The sequence below is a fragment of the Rhinoraja longicauda genome, chromosome 15, assembly GCF_053455715.1.
Source record: "Rhinoraja longicauda isolate Sanriku21f chromosome 15, sRhiLon1.1, whole genome shotgun sequence".
Taxonomy (NCBI): Eukaryota; Metazoa; Chordata; class Chondrichthyes; order Rajiformes; family Arhynchobatidae; genus Rhinoraja; species Rhinoraja longicauda.
The window spans coordinates 8471110-8491468 of NC_135967.1; the positions used below are offsets into that span (position 1 = coordinate 8471110).

At 45.4% G+C, this 20359-nt stretch overlaps 1 protein-coding gene across 1 annotated transcript in view; it reads right to left on the bottom strand.

Annotated features, from left to right (window-relative positions):
• Positions 1-20359, bottom strand: part of LOC144600740 (uncharacterized) — a 58580-nt gene that overhangs the window by 7443 nt on the left and 30778 nt on the right. Inside the window, exons 9-15 of the mRNA XM_078412664.1 lie at positions 18654-18782; positions 15489-15602; positions 13297-13410; positions 9215-9539; positions 6073-6139; positions 4929-5110; positions 1591-1682 (exon numbers count right to left, since the gene is read on the bottom strand). Of these exons, the coding sequence (XP_078268790.1) occupies positions 1591-1682; positions 4929-5110; positions 6073-6139; positions 9215-9539; positions 13297-13410; positions 15489-15602; positions 18654-18782 (1023 nt within the window). The remainder of the gene's footprint in view (positions 1-1590; positions 1683-4928; positions 5111-6072; positions 6140-9214; positions 9540-13296; positions 13411-15488; positions 15603-18653; positions 18783-20359) is intronic.

Here is a 20359-nt window from a genome sequence, read left to right on the forward strand (position 1 = left end):
GTGAATGGGTGATCGATGGCTGGCATGGACTCAGTGGGCTGAAGGGTCTGTTTCCACGCTGTATCTTTCATTCATTCGTTCAATCAATTTGCATGCAGTGAGTTTGTATCAGGGCAAAGCAAGTTGACTGCACGCAAAATGTCAATCGATTTTAGTGTTGATGGATGAAGGTGAAATCGAGGCCAGCATACAGCAAGAGTTCTGTTTCACCTCTGCATGAGAAAGCTAACATGACCTCAGTTTAACATCTCATCTAAAAGACATGATCACACTCGGTCGCTCGCTATCTTCTTGTGCTCATACCTACTCCCTCATACCTTGTCCTTATACCTCCTCCCTCAACTCCATCCAGAGACCCCGACAGTCCTTTCAGGTTAGACAGAGGTTCACGTGCACCTTCTTTCACCTCATCTACCGAACACATCGGTATTCCCGACATGAGCTCCTGTACATCGGTGAAACCAAACGTAGACTCGCCGACCGTTTCGCTGAACTTAGGCTTGGTCCACCGAGGGGATCAATGAGATCTCCCAGTCGTTAACCATTTTAACTCCCTTTCCCATTCCCACACTGACCTTTCTGTCCTGGGCCTCTTCCAGTGCCAGAGTGAGGCCACACACAAATTGGAGGAACAGCACCTCATATCTCGCTTCGGCAGCTTACAACCCAGCGGTACGAACATTACATTCTCTAATTTAAAGTAACCACTAAGTACACTCCACCCCCCCACTACTTTCAGCCTGAAGAAGGGTCTCGACCCAAAACGTCACCAATCCTTTTTCTCCAGAGATGCTGAGTTACTCCCACACTTTGTGTCTACTTTTTGACAATCCTGTGTAATTAACATTTTCAGGCTATCCTGGGTGAAGCCCACCTGGCCCATCACCGGTAATGACCTCTATAGGGTCAAAGAGGTAGGTAGCATCTTCAAAGACCCACACCACCCTGGCCATGCTCTCACTTCACTCCTACCCTCGGGAAGATGATACACGAGTCGGAAAACCATGACCACCAGGTGCACGAGCAGCTTCTTTCTAACAACCATCAGGCTCTTGATCACTACACAACACTAACCCGTGGACTATCGTTGGTTGCAGTAAGGACTTCAGGCATTTTTGCACCCATATTGAGGTTATTAATTTATAGATTTTTTTGTTTATTACAGGCACTCCCGACTTACGTGAGGGTCATGTTCCGTGAATCCTTATGTAAGTCAGATTTTACGCAAGTCAGAATCACTGACTCTTGCCATTGGAGCACTTTCTATGGTGCATGGCCTTCTGGGTAAGGACGCCACCATTGGCGGCTTGTTTCCGGTGTAAACATGAGTGATGGCACAGTGTTGTGGAAATTACAAACTGCCTTGATTGCACTAAGGACTGAGTACAGAATGGTGTGAGTTTACATAAGTCGCCTATTGTGTAAGTTGGGGAGTGTCTATATATATTATCTGTGTGTATTGTATAACAGGCCCGTTAAGCTCTGCAAGTAAGAATTTCATTGTTTCGTTGTGGGTACATACAATAATCAAACACTCTCGACTGCGTGTTGTAGAGGAAGGTCAAGAGCATTTCATTTTGTGGTACTTACATATACTAGTCTCTTATTGGTTTCCACATCTTGAAATACCGTCATTAGATTGTTGATGACTTCTTTTCCATGTAGAAACACACGGAAAAATGCTGAAATAAAACAAAGTAAAGATTACCATCCCGTCACGTAAATCTTGTTTTTGACAACTCAGGTGTTATCTGACCTGCTGAGTATTTCCAGCAGTCTCTGTTTTTATTTCAGGTTTCTAGCATCTGCAATGTTCTAGTTTTGCAAATATCTGCATGTTCGAAAATGGGCGTCAAATTAAAATATCTTGTGATTCATAAAGGGCACACTTACAGGCAACATTTGTTATAAATTGATAGGTTGAGCTAAATTTTAATCCCCATGTTTTAATGTTGGTGCAAATGAAAACTTTTTTAGAGAGATCCAGCATTGAAACAGGCCCTTCGGCCCAACGAGTCCAAATTTGGTTGACTTTAGAGATACAGCGCGGAAACAGGCTCTTCAGCCTACCGAGTCCATGCCGACCAGCGAACACCCCATATACTAGCACTGTCCTTCACACTAGGGCCAATTTACAATTTCCAGAAGCCAATTAACCTACAAACCTGTACGTCTTTGGAGTGTGGGGGAAAACCGGAGCAGCCGGTGAAACCCCATGCAGTTACAGGGAGAACGTACACAGTCAGGGTCGAACCCGGGTGCCTGGCGCCGTAAGGCAGCAACTCTACCGCCGCACCACTGTGCTGCCCTAAATGGGACTAGCTCAGTTGGGCAACTTGATTTTGATTGGCATGAACGTGTTAAGCTGAAGGGCTTATTTCCATCCCGTTTATCTCCATGAGTCTACAACATCCCGCCACCATCAGAAACTTAACTGGAGTCTTGGATGGGACAAACCAATTCTTCACAACCTAAGTACTGTCCAATTTTGGTCACAAGGAGGATGTGATGGTTTTGGAGATGGTACACAAATCATTGACAACCAATGGTTCCACAAGATCTGGGGCAGATGAACAAATACTTAGTCATAGAAATAGGTTTTGAGCGTCTTAAAGTAAGAGGAGAAAGGAAGGCAGGCAGGTGAAAGATGAAATTCCAAAGCTTAGGGACAAGACTGCTGAATGGTCGCACGATAGTTAAAAATACTGCATTATAATCCAGAGGCATTCATGAGTTCAAATCACTTGCTGAGGCAGAACGTTTTAATGACATAAATTCTGGATTTTAAACAGTCATTGATAATGACGACTAGCCTCCACCACCACTTGTGTCCATCGACCTCCCTTGATTGCCAACAATCACAAACATTTCCTTTTCTTCCCCCCACCATTTTACTTTCCCCACAGCTCTAAATGTCTAACTTTCCCTAATTCTAAAGAACTAGGGACCTGAAACATGAACTCTTTTTTTTCTCCACACTTGCTGCCCAACCTGCTGAGTATTTACAAAGTTTCCTGGTTTGACGAGGGGGGGGGGGGGGGGGGGGAGGGGGGGGGGGAAGGAGGGGGGGAAGGGGGGCTACTGCCATGTGCAGCGGTGGAAGGCAGTAGATAGGACTGTTCGGTACTTTTGTAACCTTTGTGCAGTGCCAACTCGTGGCAACATTTGTGTACTGCCTAGGTTGTATACAAAAACAGGCATTTCACTGTAACTAGGTACATGGGAGAATAAAGTATCATTCATTCATTCGTGGATTTTCAGCATCTGCAGTATTTAATGTAGGACTAGACCAAGTGGACCCTTTGGGCCCAAACCTCTCCTGCATTGGTACAGTACCCTCTCCTCTCCCCCCCCCCTCCCCTCCCTATAAATGAGGAGGATGCTATGAGGACGCAAGGTGACTTGGACAGGTTGTGTGAGTGGGCGGATGCATGGCAGGTGCAGTTTAATGTGGATAAATGTAAGGTTATCCACTTTGGTGGTAAGAATAGGAAAGCAGATTATTATCTGAATGGTGTCAAGTTAGGAAATTGAGAAGTACAAAGAGATCTGGGTGTCCTTGTTCATCAGTCACTTAAAGTAAGCACGCAGGTACAGCAGGCAGTGAAGAAAGCTAATGGCATGTTGGCTTTTATGACAAGAGGAGTTGAATATGGGAGCAAAGAGGTCCTTCTGCAGTTGTACAGGGCCCTAGTGAGACTGCACCTCGAGTAGTGTGTGCAGTTTTGGTCTCCAAATTTGAGGAAGGATATTCTTCCTATTGAGCTAGTGCAGCGTAGGTTTACGAGGTTAATTCCTGGAATGGCGGGACTGTCATATGTTGAAAGACAGGAACGACTAGGCTTGTCTACACTGGAATTTAGAAGGGTGAGAGGGAATCTTATTGAAGCATATAAGATTATTAAAGGATTGGACACACTAGAGGCAGGAAACATGTTCCCAATGTTGGGGGGGGGGGGGTCCAGAACCAGGGGCCACAGTTTAAGAATAAGGGGTAGGCCATTTAGAACGGAGATGAGGAAAAACTTTTTCACTCAGAGTAGTAAATCTGTGGGATTCTCTGCCTCAGAAGGCAGTGGAAGTCAATTATCTGGATGCTTTCAAGAGAGAGTTAGAGCTCTTAATGATAGCGGTGTCAGGGGGTATGGGGAGAGGGCAGGAACGGGGTACTGATTGTGAATGATCAGCCATGATCACATTGAATGGCGGTGCTGGCTCGAAGGGCTGAATGGCCTACTCCTGCACCTATTGTCTATTGTCTCCCTCCTACTCCCCCTCCTTCCCCCCCCTCCCCCTTCCCCCCTTCCCCTCCTCAACCCCCCTTATCCTCCCTCCATCCCCCTCCCTCCTTAGGAGATAGATTTAAATTTTAAAATGTGAATAACTTAAAAAATATAGCACCGATTTCAATGAAACTTCTTCCATTAGCACCAAAGGGACGACGGTGAGTAAGGTGAGCCTAAAGTTGTCACGCTATCGTGTACCGTGTTGGCTGTAGTTCAGGAACAAACAAACAAACAAACGAGAGTTTTAGTATATAGATGACTTTTTTTTTACATCCTCGGGTTCACTGAGCGAAGTTACAATTGGGCTTGGAATATTCCTGTCTTGTTTGACAACAGTCCTGGGATTGACACTAATCATGGTCAAATAATAGGAGGCACAAGAGTCCAGATGAAGGGTCTCGACCCGAAACGTCATCTGCCCATTCCCTCCACAGATGCAGCCTGACACACTGTTCTTTCTCAAGCAACTCTACTTTTGCTGCTGCAGTAAGTAATAGGATTGGACTCAGCAGGACGACTGTCAGCCTCAGATCAGGTTAAAGGTTGTTATCTTGGGGAAGAATAGATTGGAAGGGATGGGGGCTGAGTGAGGGTGTGGGTGCTGGAAGCTTCAACAAAGTGTCTGGATAGCCCTAACTTTACCTGGCGCTTTGCTCAGCAGTAACTCAATGGCTTTTTCTTTTGCAATGGCTTTTTCTTCATCAGATCTTTCTGGAGATGGACAAGCTGGGATTCCATTTGGCCACAACACCTCTCTGAGTTGATCTATGTACGAAGCTACCTGCTCTTTACTGAAGTACTTGTCGATAGATTTCTTTAGAGATCTGTGCAAGAAACACAACACAAAGAGTAAAAAATAGCCCACTCACATGAAGATTCAATGCCAACACAATCAAACACTGAAGAAGTGTTTCGACCCTATTCCTTTTCTCCAGTGATGCTGCCTGACCCACTGAGTTACTCCAGCTTTTTGTGTCTGCCTACAATCAAAGACTTGTTTCACCCCAGTCAGTCCTTCTCCCTGCTCCCGTCTAGCTAAAGGCACAGAGGCTTGAAAGCACGCCCTACCAGACATAGGAACAGCTATATAAGCTAGGGTACTGTTCAGTTCACCTCTTCTCCATTGTGGACATTGGACTTTGTCTAAGGAACCGATGCTCTGCAATGCTGAGCACCATATTCAGTACTCTGTTTCTTCCCCTTCTACAAAATGATCGACAAAATGCTGGAGTAACTCAGCGGGTCAGGCAGCATCTCTGGAGAGAAGGAATGGGTGACGTTTCGGGTCGAGACCCTTCTTCAGACTGGTGATAGACACAAAATGCTGGAGTGACTCAGCGGGACAGGCAGCAAACAGTCTCGACCCGAAACCCCACCCATTCCTTCTCTCCAGAGATGCTGCCTGTGCCGCTGAGTTACTCCAGCATTTTGTATCTATCTTCGGTTTAAACTAGCATCTGCATGTTTTGGGTCGGGACCCTTCTTCAGACTGATTGGAGTAGGGTGAAGGAAGCTGGAAAAAAGAGGGGGGGGACGGGACAAGGTTTGGCAAGTGATAGGTGGATACAGGTGAGAGGAGAGAGGGGTTGATAGGCAGATGCAAGATAAAGGCGAGAGATAAAAAGGAGACAAAAGGGTGTCAGATAAGGAAGGAGAAAGAGTGAAAAGTAACACCAGAGGAAGGGATATAGGTAGAAGGGGATGGGCAGGACAGTGGTGGAATGGGATTACTTTACCTCAAGTATAAATTACAATCTACTGTGCACATTATTCACGGGCTACTTACTTCTTCCTGATTGCCAGGATATATTTTACCAGTTGCATTAAAACCGTTATCTTGAAGTCACTTTGCTCTGCAAAAGAAAAATACACTTGTGAATATTAATGGAGACCACGTTTAGTCAAATCACAAACACAATTGATATCCTGAGATAGACACAAAAAGCTAGAGTAACTCAGCGGGACGGGCAGCATCTCTGGAGAGAAGGAATGGGTGACGTTTCGGGTCGAGACCCTTCAGTCTGAAGAAGGGTCTCGACCCGAAACGTCACCCATTCCTTCTCTCCAGAGATGCTGCCCGTCCCGATGAGTTACTCTGGCTTTTTGTGTCCATCTTCGGTTTAAACCAGCATCTGCAGTTCCTTCCTACACATTGATAGCCTAAGGGCAGGTAAACACTGCAATTTAAAAAATAGAAAAGGGGAAATTATCGAAGAGGTAAATAATTAAACCATTCTCTTTTTTTTTTTAACCCACATCCCACCAAACTTTACCCGTTCAGGAATTATCCAATTCCCTGCTTTAGGCTAATGTTGCACTTGCTTCCTCCAGCCGTTCAGGCAACATCCTCCAAATCAAAATCATTCAGAGAGCTACACAGCATGGAAACAGGCCCTTCAGCCTGCCTAGTCAATGCCAACCAAGTTGTCATTCTGGATTAGTCCCTTTTGCCTCCAGTTGGCCCATATCCCTCTAAATCCTTCCAATCCATAGATGTATCCAAAACTTTTCATCATTATTGTTCCCCATGTTGGGCGAGACAAGAACCAGGGGTCACAGTTTACGAATAAGGAGTAGGCCATTTAGGACTGAGATGAGGAAAAACTTTTTCAGCCAGAGAGTTGTGGATCTGTGACCCCTCTGCAGAAGGCAGAGGAGGCCGATTCACTGGATGTTTTCAAGAGAGAGTTAGATATAGTTCTTAGGGCTAACGGAATCAAGGGATATGGGGAGAAAGCAGGAACAGGGTACTGATTCTGGATGATCAGCAATGGTCATATTGAATGGCTCGTAGGGCCGAATGGCCGACTCTTGCACCTATTTTCTATGTTCAATGTTTCTAATATAACAAGTAGACAAAAAGCTAGAGTATCTCAGCGGGTCTGACAAGATTTCTGGAGAGAAGGAATAGGTGACGTTTTGGGTCGAGGCCCTTCGTCTGACTGAGAGTCTGGTGACTGGAGTAAAAAAAGTGGAGAGTTTATAACTCTCAAGAAAGATCGAACGTGTTGAATGTTTTCTCTGTTTAGTTTAGTTTAATTTGGAGAAAACAGCACAGGAACCGGCCCTTCGGCCCACACTGGCCGTGCCGACCAGCGATCCCCATACACTGTCACCAACCTACACGCCAGGGACAATTTAAAGTTTTTACTGAAGCCAATTACCCTACAAACCTTTACGTCTTTGGAGTGTGGGAGGAAACCAGAGCACCCGGGGAAAAACCCACGCAGTCATGAGGAGAAAGTACAAAGATGAGGAAGAACTTTTTCAGTCAGAGAGTGGTGAAGGTGTGGAATTCTCTGCCTCAGAAGGCAGTGGAGGCCAGTTCGTTGGATGCTTTCAAGAGAGAGCTAGATAGAGCTCTTAAGGATAGCGGAGTCAGGGGGTATGGGGAGAAGGCAGGAACGGGGTACTGATTGAGAGTGATCAGCCATGATCGCATTGAATGGCGGTGCTGGCTCGAAGGGCTGAATGCACCTATTGTCTATTGTCTATAACTCCGTACAGACAGCACCCGTAGTCAGGACCAAACCCGGGTCTCTGGCGCTGTAAGGCAGCAACTCTACCGCTGCCCCCTGGTTGAGGGGGGGTGTTCTGTCTTCAAATTATGAAAGGATTTGATGGTGTCAATGTAGGGAAGCTGGTTATATAAATACAAAAGCACAAAGATGGGGCAATCACCCATCATCCCATTAGGAATTTAGCAGAAATTTAAGAAACCCCCATCAGGGGGAGTAGAAAGGTTTATTGATGGGGTTGGATTAAATCAGTGTGAGCAGTATTGTGGACTGTGCCACAACAAACCCCTGCCATATACTGGGGCAAAAGAGTGGAGCTCGATTACTCCATCGCACCCTCATGTGTTCTGCTGCCATCCATCCCATTCCTTTGTGCCCCCTCCTGTCATTTTTGTAGCAGGATGAAGAATTGAGATTTACATCGTTCCATTAATTATGTTCAGGATACTAACGAGTTGAAGCAAACAATCTCACAATGGTCCATTCTCCCACTTAAAAACATAGCAGAAGCAGTTTCGTATTAAGCCCTGATATAAAACATGTGCAACATCCTTTGAGGTGTAAATGTTAACACTGGAACTTCACGTTGTTGGCATTGGTCGAGTCTCTCCTTGAAAACCTCCTTCATTTTTTCACTTGGGGAAGGAAAGTTTCTGTCCTTAAAGGAAGGTGCAAGTCCAGATAAAACAAATTTCCAGTGAGGCCCATCCTCATCCTATTGTAGCTAAAGTAACTTGTATATATAATACTACTCGTGATGTTATGATGGACCAGATATTAGAACATCAGCAGTAGGGCCACTGCTGTAATACAGGTAAAGCCACAACTAACTTGTTGACATGATCTGAGCGAAGGGCATATTTGTATGGTAGTGGTGGGGACAATTAGTATTGGCCAGGAGCAGTGAACTTTATTATAAGCGTTATTTACATTTATCATCCCAGTATCTGCACACTGAGGGTGGCTCGATTGTAACCATGCATTGTCTTTCCGTTGACTGGTTAGCACGCAACAACAGGTTTTCTATGTACCTCGGTACACGTGACAATAAACTAAAGTTATGAAATGGTGGAGTGCATGATGAAGGTGAGCATTTTAACAGAAAATGTCATCGAGTTACACAGCACAAGGTAAGACCATTCACTCCTGGACTAGCCACATTGGAGCAATGGCCAAGAAATCCCACCAACACCTCTACTTCCTTAGAAGGCTTAGGAAGTTCGGCCTGTCCCCAACAAATCTCACCAACTTCTCCAGATGTCAGGGGTTATGGAGAGAAAGCAGGAGAATGGGGTTAGGAGGGAGAGATAGGTCAGCCAACATTGAATGGTGGAATAGACTTGATGGGCCGAATGGCCCAATTCTACTTCTATCTCTTATGATCTTATTTCAAAAAGTAAAATGGTTCACCTATATACATTATTTCTTCCAGGAGTTCGTGCAGCAGGCCTGAAATGCCTTCAGGTGGTTTGGTAAACCTTCCAGTAACCCTTCTCCTTATGTGACTAATGTTGGCTTTTTGTACATCTTCCTCGTCAGGGCTGTATGCCATGGACCTGAAGGAGAGGTCACACTCTGGAGTGTCAGAGCTGCTTGTTGAAGGAAGTGATTTGTTGGACGCCGTGTCCTGGATCTCCACATTTCCTGGGCTTGTTTTGGGTCTTTCAGTTTCTTCCCCATCATCCACATCCTTGTCACGTGAGCCCCCTGAGGTAACACTCTCTACATCGGTTTCCTGTGGCGTACAACAGATCAGTGAAAAACACATTGCACTGAAATGATAGTGGAACCGTAGGTACAGTGGCGGCACAGTGGGTAAGAACCACTGCCTCACAGCGCCAGAGGCCCGGGTTCCATCCTAACCTCGGGTCCTGTGTGCGGGGAGTTTGCAAGTTCTCCTTGTGACTGCGTGGGGTTTCTCCGGGTGCTCCGGTTTCCTCCCACATTCCAAAGGCGTGCGGGTTTGGAGGTTAATTGGCCTCTGTAAATTGCCCCCGCTGTGAAGAGAATGGATGAGAAAGTGGAATAACATAGAACTGGGGTGAATGGGTGATCGATGCTTGGTGTGAACTTGTTGGACCAAAGGGCCTGTTTCCAAGCTGTGTCTCTAAAACTAAAACTCTCAAAACTAAATAATAAGCTCCATCTGTTCTTCGGTACCAAAGGCTGTTACTTTCTTCCCTAGTCACCACATCCCCCTCCAACTCCACACGATCTCTACATTCTGCTGGTTCCAGCGTCTTGCACAACCCTGACATTTTCTTGTCTCACCACTGGCAGTCCTATCTCCAATCGCCAAGGCCCAAGCTCTGGAAATCAATCCTTCACGAGGCACTAGACAAATCCAACACTTTGCTTCTCAGGTCTCTTAATTTTTTCCCCCTCTCATTCAAAACCCGTACCCTCTAGTTCTGGGCTCCTCTATCCTGCAAAGGAAGACCGTCTCCATCCACTTTATCTGTACCTCTCATGATTTCGTACACCCCTATAGGGTCACCACTCTGCTCCTATCCTTCAGGGATGAAAGTCACAGTCTATCCTGCCTCTCCCTACAATTCAAGCTCTCGAGTCCTGGTAACATGCTGTTCTACTTCCATGGAACAGAACAATACAGCACAGGACCAGGCCATTCTTTAGTCAGAGGGTGGAGAATCGGTGGAATTATTTGCCACAGAAGGCAGTGGCAGCCAAGTCAGTGGATATTTTTTAAGGCAGAGATAGATAGATTCTTGATTAGTACGGGTGTCAGAGGTTATGGGGAGAAGGCAGGAGAATGGGGTTCGGAGGGAGAGATAGATCAGCCATGATTGGTGGAGTAGACTTGATGGGCCGAATGGCCTAATTCTACTCCTATCACTTATGACCTTATGGTTCGGCCCAGAATGTTTCGTGCAAACATGATGCAAGTTAAGCTCCTCTCATCTGCCTGCACATAATCCACATCCCTCTATTTCCTGCATTTCCATGTGCCTATCTAAAAGCCTCTTGAATGCCACTATTGCATCTACCATCACCCCTGACAGCACGTTCCAGGCCCCCACTGGGTAAAAATCATGCCCCACACATCTCCATTAAACTTTCCTCCTCTCACCTTATAGCTATGTCCTCTAGGTGTTGGACAATTCAACCCTGGGGGAAAAAGGTTCTGACTGCTTGCCATATCATAATTTGACATGCTTCTATCAAATCTTCCATCAACCTTCCAGAGGAATCCTCTGCTGCACTCTCTCCAAAGACTCCACATCTTTCCTGTACTGCGGCGACCAGAACTGCTCACCATACTCCACTTTGGCCTAACCAAAGTCCTATAGAGCTGTATCATGACTTCCAGACTCTTATATCCAATGCCCCGAGCAACGAAGGCAAGCATACCATAAACGCCTTCTTTACCACCCTATCTACTTATGCTGCCTTTAGCGAGCTTTGAACTTGGACTCCAAGATCCCTCTGCACGTCAATGCCGTTAAGGTTCATGCCATTAACTGTACACTCTGCCCCCCATTTTAACCACAGCACCTACCACAGTACCCTGCCTCCCCACACCTCTACGACAACATTGTCCAAGTGTACAAAGCTGTATTCTCACAGACTGGAACCTGGTGACATCCAAAACATGGGATCACACATTCAGCTCTAACTGTTCGAGGGACGTCGAGAGACAGAAATTAATTATCTGTCACTAATGCAAAATTGCACCACACCAGATCAGGCTCCATTATAAACAAGGCCTTGGTCAGAGAGGAAGAGGGAGAAAGGAACAATAAGAGAACCATGAGATCTTGGGTCTTTAGTTTAGTTTAGTGATATAGTATTATCCCACTTTCTCATCCACTCTACACATTAGGGACACTTTTTATTTTATAGAGGCCAATTAATCTGCAAACCCGTGCAAATTCTTCACGGACAGCACCCGATGTGAGGATCGAACCCGCGTGCATGGCGCTGTGAGGCATAGGCTCTGCCAGCTCTAAATGTCCTCTCCTCTTCCCATGTCATAGGTACCCATCAGCTGGGCAGAAACAATTGAAGAATTTGAATGCTTGGCCTTGCTTTCTTGTGGCTGGCATGTCCACGTATTATTGTAGTCCGAGTGTAAACATCAAACTGTGCAACTTTATCTCCATTTGGTTTTCAAGGGAAAGACGAGAAAACACTGGCACAATGTTCAGCTTCATGGGGGAGTCAAACGCTAAGCTGGAAGTCCAACACAGCAGCAGCAGCCGAGACTCCTGGTGCCAGGGACCAGGATGTCTGGGAGCGGTTGCATAATAGTCTTGAGGGGGAGGGTGAGCAGCCGGGAGCCATCATGCATGTTGACACAAATGACATAGGGAGGAAAAGGAATGAGGTACTGCAATATGAGGGGGGTTGGGATAAAAGGCTAAAAAGCAGGACTTCCAGGGTAGGAATCAAGAACCAGAGGACATAGGTTTTAGGTGAGAGGGGAAAGATTTAATAGGCACCTGAGGGGCAGCTTTTTTTACACAATGGGTGGTGGGTGTATGGAACGAGCTTCTGGAGGTTAATTGAGGCAGGTAGTATCACAACGTTTAAGAAACCTTTGAAAAGGTATATGGATAAGATAGGTTTAGAGGGATATGTGGCAAACGCAGGCAGGTGGGACTCATGTCGATGGGGCATGTTGGTTGATGTGGGCAAGTTGGGCCCAAGGGACTGTTTCCACACTGTATGACTCTACCGAGGAAGTACTGCACTTCTTGTTTTTCCAAGGAGGTCCTTCCTCTGCTCAGAAAGACACACAAGGCACCACGTAAAGAATGGTTGGAGATTCATTCTACATCTTCCAGTCAATATTTATCTCAACATCACAAAAACAAACACTGGCCAAATATCTGCTCATTATTAACTTGCTACGTTTGGAAGCTTGCTGTGGGCAAGCGAGCTTCTCTTTTTTTTCTGAGACAAAGGCATTGTACTCCAGAAAACCACACCGTAGGCCGTAACACACTTTGGGGTGTACTGAGGTTTTAAAAGGCTTTATGGGGAAAGCGATTTTCTTTTCTATTTAACCCCATGAAGCTGAGCACGTGGAAATCATTCAAAACAACCAAGGTCAGATACGTTGCAAAATAACAGATCTAGTGAGGGTATGAGGCAATTAATCATCAAACAATTAAAATTAAAAAAACTATAATACAAGCAAATTTCCTTCCCAATGTCAATTCTCAACAGATCTGTGAAAACATGGGCTTTGTTTAAGATTTAATGGACTATCTGCAGCTAAACATGCATCCTACTAAGATGACCTCTCCAAACACCTCACCCAATCTTGTTTTCATAGAAGAAATGGGCTTGTCAGTAATGGGACCATTGCATCGAGAAAAAGTCTTGTTCAAGACATTATCAGATCTATCGATGTTCTCAGCCCTCAGTTTAAGTCGTCTTTAAAGATTTAAAAAAAAACTTGTTAACAGAATAAACCAGATGCAGAATACAAAAGGAGACATTGTTTCTGCTTTCTGTACTCGTACCTCATCCTCCTCAGCAAACAGCGACGTTAGCAGTCCCCAGTAGTCTCGATCATCGGCCGAGAAGAAGTTCAGTACCATCTCACTGCACAAAATGGACTCGTCCGAGATCAACGTCTGCAACAGAGAATGCACCAGGTTTGAATCCAACCTGTTGGATTGAGGACACAAAATGCTGGAGTAACTCCAGCATTTTGTGTCTATCTTCGGTTGAAACCAGCATCTGCAGTTCCTTCCTACACACTGTACTTAGCTTCCTACCCAGTGGAAGTGTAGAAGCATTGCAATGGACTCATTTCTGTACAGAACAACACTCTTGTTATATGCTGCAGCAAGTAATAGAAGGTTCTGTTTGGAAAAAGGGGAAGAGAATGCAATACAAATGCTCTCGTTAAGCTGGAAAGAGTGCGGAGAAGATTTACGAGGATGTTGCCAGACTTGAGGGCATGAACTTTAGGGAGAGGTTGGGCAGGCTGGGACTTTATTCCTCGGAGGGTAAAAGGACAAGAGGTGATCTTATAGAGGTGTATATGATCATGGGGGGAATAGATAGCGTGAAATGTCTTATAGCAAGACTAGGGGAATCAAGAACCAGAGGACATAGGTTTGATGTGAGAAGGGAAAGATTTAATAGGAACCTGAGAGGCAACTTTTTCCACACAGATGGTGGTGGGAATATGGAATGAGCTGCCTGAGGAGGAAGTTGAGGCAAGCATATCAACATTTAAAAGACATTTGGACAGGTACTTGGATAGGAAAGGTTTAGAGGGATTTGGGCCAAATGCAAGTAGGTGGGATTAATGTAGATGATGGGTTGAATTGCCTGTTTCCGTGCTGTATGACACTATGACTCTATGATTGTTAGTCCTGTTACCTAAAACTCAAAGTGCTGGAGTAACTCAGCGGGTCATCATGGATAGACAATGTTTTAGGTCAGGACCCTTCTTAAGACTGATTGTAGTTGGGGGGAGGAAGCTGGAAAAGAGGTGGGGGTGGCAAAAAGCCTGGCAAGTGATAGGTGGATACAGGTGAGAGGCATGTTTGATTGGAAGATCTCGACCAGAAAAGTCACCTCCCCATGTCCTCCAGAGATGCTGCCTGGCCTGCTGAGTTACTGCAGCATTTTGTGTTCTTCACAAGATTGCAGCATCTGCTGTTCTTTGTGCCTGCAGGTTCTACTCAATAACCAAAGTCTGGAGTCTCTTTTTTTGCTCTGGTTTATTTTCACCCACATGTTTAGACCGTAATGTTGTATCCTTATTGTTTTGATGTGTTTATGCTTTATTCTTAATTGTTAACTGTATGTTTGTGTTGTCATTTGTGAGCGGACCACCAAGGCACATTCCTTGTATATGCACATACTTGGCCAAAAAACGTATTCATTCCATCCATCCATCCATTCTATTATCAACGTGCCATACAACCCATGTTCTGAGCAACGTAATATAAAAGCAACACAACACATTGGTAAATTTTGCTACTGTTCTGATTAGGGAGCAGTGGTAGAGCTACTGCCATACGGCGCTCAGAGACCCGGGTTCGATCCCGACTACGGGTGCTGTCCGAACAGAGTCTGTACGTTCACCCCGTGACCTGTGTGCGTTTTCTCCAAGATCTTCGGTTTCCTCCCACATTCCAAAGACAGGCTAATTGGCTTGGTATAATAGTAAACTGGCCCGAGTGTGTAGGTTAGTGTTAGTGTGCGGGGATCGCTGGTCGACGCGGACTTGGTGGGCCGAAGGCCTGCTTCCACGCTGTATCTCTAAACTAAACCAAGATTGCTGAACATCTGTGTCCAATACAAGGTGCCAGTGTTCGGGTTACTGAAACATGTCTCTGTTTTTTTGTGGTGGATCAAACATACTCGTCTCCTAGAACCCCTGTTAAAACAGCAGTAATATAAAAGCAGCTTTAGATTCCTACACGAGTCCCCAGCTTCAGCTGAATCTATCCCATATTTGGTTCTGTTATACTTCATTAAATAACTACTTCAGTACAACATCAGCCTTTAAATAACAGTTCATGACCGAGTTCTACTCCAGAAAGTATTTAAGACCAGCTAAAAATAGAGAATCCTTAAATCAAGTAGTATTTACGTCACCACCGTCCTGGTACATTGATTGTCCACATCGGATAGACATGAACGTGACATCATACAGAATCAATGATTCAGTGAAGATGTCCGGTCCTCTCACCTTTACAAACCCAGCCATTTGATGCTCAAAGTCTTCTCGAAATTTCTTGCTGATCTCGCCAGAGGCCAAGCCGTTGACTGAAGGCAGCTGGGTTTCAGAGAGTGAGTTGAAGGTCTGGAAAACAAGGAGCGCAGGTCTACTGGGACAGTGGCTTCAACACAAAATCACCCTCTCAGTTCAGCAACTGGATCCCAAAGAGATTAAATAATACGAGACAGAAATTCAGCTCTTGTTGCTTCTGCTCAAGCTAAAATAATGGATTTACCCACCTAACACACAAAACAATCCTACCAACAACTAAAGAGCCACCCTGAGCTAGTATTGACCCCATTGGAGACCCTCGGACTATCTTTGATCGGGCTTTACTGGCCTTAATCTTGCACTAAATGTTATTTGCATTATTTCCTTTTATCATGTATCTGCACACAGTGGCTGGCTCGATTGTAATCATGTATTGTCTTTCCTTTTGTGTCTACCTTATTGTCTTAAAATTTGATTGTTAATAAAACATTTTATTAATCGAGATGCGCATGTTGATGTATTTTTAAATCTTTAGATTTATTTGATTCAAATTCTTGCAACTTTGATCGCCACCAGATTCTTTACATTGAACTAATGGAAATGTCGTTCCAATTTACAGACATTTACCAAAAGTACAAGCCTATCATAAATTGAGAAATACACGGGTTGATTTAATGGAAGAATTCCAAGTAAGTGAACAATCTGTAATACAAGTCCCTGTAGGGCTGCTGTGAGAATTGTGTTCAAAGGTTCAAAGTTAGAGAAATTCTTCTGGAGACAGACACAAAGTGATGGAGTAACTCAGCGGGTCAAGCAGCATAAAATGGAGGAGCCGGCGTGCTTTGTAACTTTGTCAGCACCATAGGTGGCTGCTATTTGTATACATTAGGTATGCAAACAAAGAATCTCACTGTGCCTAGTCACATGTGACAATAAATTAAAGTAAGTAAGTATTACATCTCTGGAGAAAAGGAATAGGTGACATTTCAGGTCGGGACACTTCTTCAGACTGAAAGATAGAGGTGAGGGAGGGAACAGGAGGCGAGAAAAACCCAGGACAAATCAGGGCTCGCAGCAGATGACCTCAGGAAGGGTGGAGCTCACAATGGCCCGTTGTTGGCTGGGGAAGTTGTGCTAACGAGTTGTGCTATACAAGGGTGTGGGCTGGAGAAGATATGCTGATGAGATGGATACTAGGATGCAAAAATCTACTGGATCTGGAATCAAACCCATTGTTGTAGATGCAGGATTGTGTGGGAACACACATCTAGCTCCCTCACCCTGAACATAGGATCCCCCCCAGGGTTGCGTCCTTAGCCCCCTACTGTACTCCCTGTACACACATGACTGTGGGGCCAGGTTCAGCTCAAACTCCATCATCAAGTTTGCTGATGACACTGTGGTGGTGGGCCTGATCTCCAACAACGATGAGAAGGCCTACCGGGAGGAGGTGGCTGATCTGGCACTCTGGTGTCAGGGCAATAGCCTCCTCTTGAATGTCACTAAAACGAAGGAGCTGATTGTGGACTTCAGAAGGGCTAAACATCCAAGGACGTACACGCCACTGGAGATAAATGGGTCTACTGTGGATAGGGTGAGCAGTTTTAAATACTTGGGAGTCCGCATCACAGAGGATCTGACATGGGCAACGCACATTGCCGCACTGGTGGGTAAGACAAAGCAGCGCCTTTACCACCTTAGACAACTGAGGAAATTCAGAGTGTCTCTGAGGATCCTTCATTGCTTCTACTCTGGGGCTGTAGAGAGCATCCTGTCCGGCAACATTACAGTCTGGTTTGGGAACAGCTCTGCCCAGGACAGGATGGCCCTGCAGAGAGTAATGCGTTCGGCAGAACGCATCATGGGAACTACACTCGTCCCCTTGCAGGACCTATACATCAGGAGGTGCAGATCCAGAGCAAGTAAGATCATGAGGGACCCCTGCCACCCCAGTAACGGACTGTTCCAGATGCTACGATCAGGCAAACGCCTCCGCTGTCACGCTGTGAAAACGGAGAGGATGAGACGGAGTTTCTTCCCACAGGCCATCAGGACTGTCAACTTTTATAACTCCAGAGACAAATTTTTTGTCTACACTATAGTAACTTATTAACTTTATTATATGCTGTAACTGTAATTCTTTTTTGTGCACAACCCGCAGGCATTGCCACTTTCATTTCACTGCACATCGTGTATGTGTATGTGACAAATAAACTTGACTTGACTTGAATGCTGAGGTGAGATCTCACCGTCAGTAGATGAGGTGGCTGCTTGACGGAGAGGATTGCAGCCCACTGTAGCAACAGTCTGTAATCCACTCACTGGGCCTGTTACATTTACAAAGGAAGTGCAGTTTTTTTTAAAGTGCATGGGCCACAATGAGGGAGGTTGGGAGATTGGGAAGACTCCCTTAGTTTCCAGGCTGTGCCCTTCTACAAATTGTGGCTGATGGGCATCTGAAGACATCAATATGTCATCCACATTCAGACTTCGCTCCGTGCTCCCCACACCCACGACCTTTCCTCAGTCCCTGTGGTCAGACAACGCTTGTCTCGGGTCCTGGAGAAAGGCCAGAGGAGATGCTGGTGGAGGCACACACTTTCACAGAGCCTGTGGGCCAGGATAACCTCCATTGTCATCAGTGGTTACTTTGAAGGCAGAGATAGATAGATTCTTGATTAGTACGGGTGTCAGAGGTTATGGGGAGAAGGCAGGAGAATGGGGTTAGGAGGGAGAGATAGATCAGCCATGACTGAATGGCGGAGTAGACTTGATGGGCCGAATGGTCTAATTCTACTCCCATTCCTTATGACCTTATGAGAACACGGGAGAAAAGGATAAACTAAAAGCAACCAGAGTAGCAACCAATGAGCCTTTCCCACAATCAGTCTGAAGAAGGGTCCCAGCCTGAAACGCCACCTATCCGTGTTCTCCTGGGATGCTGCCTGATCCGCTGAGTTACTCCAGCACTTTGAGTCTTTTTTTTGTGTGTAAACCAGCATCTGCAGTTCCTTGTTTCTGGCTTTTCTAATTTGCAGAGTGGCTCGCCACTGGCTGTGTGATTCACCCGTTCACCAGAATTAGCTGAGTACGACATTCAGATGCTGGAATTCTAAACAAAATGCCCATTGGCGACTGGTATACCTTGACAAGTTCATTCCGAAGGTCCTGAAATTCATGGTATTTTCTTTGCACAGACCAACATTCTTCGGCATCGTCACGGTTTTCGATATCTATTGTACAGAGTGGCTCCTCTTCTTTATCCCAGGCTATCTGCAAAAGGCACAGCATTAGAATCTTAACCCCCCTCTTCAATTGCCCACAGTGGGTGCCTGGTAAGCATTGTCAGGGGTGGGGGTGGCAGCAGATACTGCAGTGGTGTGTAAGAGGTGTTCCATGTAAACAACAACAACATAATAATCTTGCAACAGAAGCAGGGATCACAAAGGGAATTAAAAAAGGATAAAGTTACAAAACAATATCAGGTACCGTCTGGTTTTGTGCATTACTTTGAGGCATAAATCATCTTTGGTTGCCAAAGGAGTCAAGTGTGTTTAATTGTTATATCTACTGAAAAAGGAACAACGAAAAATTCTTACTTGCAGCAGCATAGCAGGTTGTAAACAAAGTACTCATAGATAACAGAGTAAACAAACAAAAAAAGTTCGATAAAATAAAAAAGAATTAGTGCAAAAACTAACTCTCAATCCAGGGAAGAGCATCAATTAGACGCAAGGATCTGCAGATGCTGGTTTACAAAAAAGATACAAAGTGCTGGAGCAACTTTTCTTTCTTCTTCCACGCCTCTCCTCTCCTTATCACACAGCCTTTTGTCTTCTTTTCATGGAAACATAGAAACAGAAAATCGGTGCAGGAGGAGGACACTTGGCCCTTCAAGCCATTGTAATCATGGCTGATCATCCACAATCAGTAACCTGTGCCTGCCTTCTCCCCATTTCCCTTGTTCCCACTAGCCCCATCGAACTCTCTTTTAAATTCATCCAGTGAATTAGCCTTCACTGCCTTCTGTGGCAGAGAATTCCACAAATTCACAACTCTCTGGGTGAAAAAGTTTCTTCTCACCTCAGTTTTAAATGGCCTCCCCTTTATTCTCAGACTGTGGCCCCTGGTTCTGGACTCGCCCAACATTGGGAACATTTTTCCTGCATCTCGCTTGTCCAGTCCTTTTATAATTTTATACGTCTCTATAAGATCCCATCTCATCCTCCTAAACTCCAGTGAATACAAACCCAGTCTTTCCTCATATGACAGTCCCAGCATCCCAGGGATTAACCTCGTGTACCTACGCTGTACTGCCTCAATAGCAAGGACGTCCTTCCTCAAATTAGGAGACCAAAACTGCACACATTAGTCCAGATGTGGTCTCACCAGGGCCCTATACAACTGCAGAAGGACCTCTTTGCTCCTATATTCAAATCCTCTCGTTATGAAGGCCAACATGCCATTAACTTTCTTCACTGCCTGCTGTACCTGCACGCTTACTAGTGTACAAGGACACCAAGGTCTCGTTGCACTTCCCCTTTTCCTAATCTGACACCATTGAGATAATCTTGTTTTTGCCGTAAAAGTGGATAACCTCACATTTTATCTACATTATATTGCATCTGCCATGCATCTGCCCACTCACTCAACCTGTCCAAGTCACCCTGTAACCTCTTAACAACCTCTTCGCAGTTCACACTGCCACCCAGCTTTGTGTCATCTCTAGACACCCATCTGCCAGTCAAACCCCCTTGCCCGTAAACTCTTACCAGTCTGAAGAAGGGTTCCCACCCGCAACGTCACCTATCCATGTTCTCTAGAGATGCTGCCTGACCTGCGGAGTTACT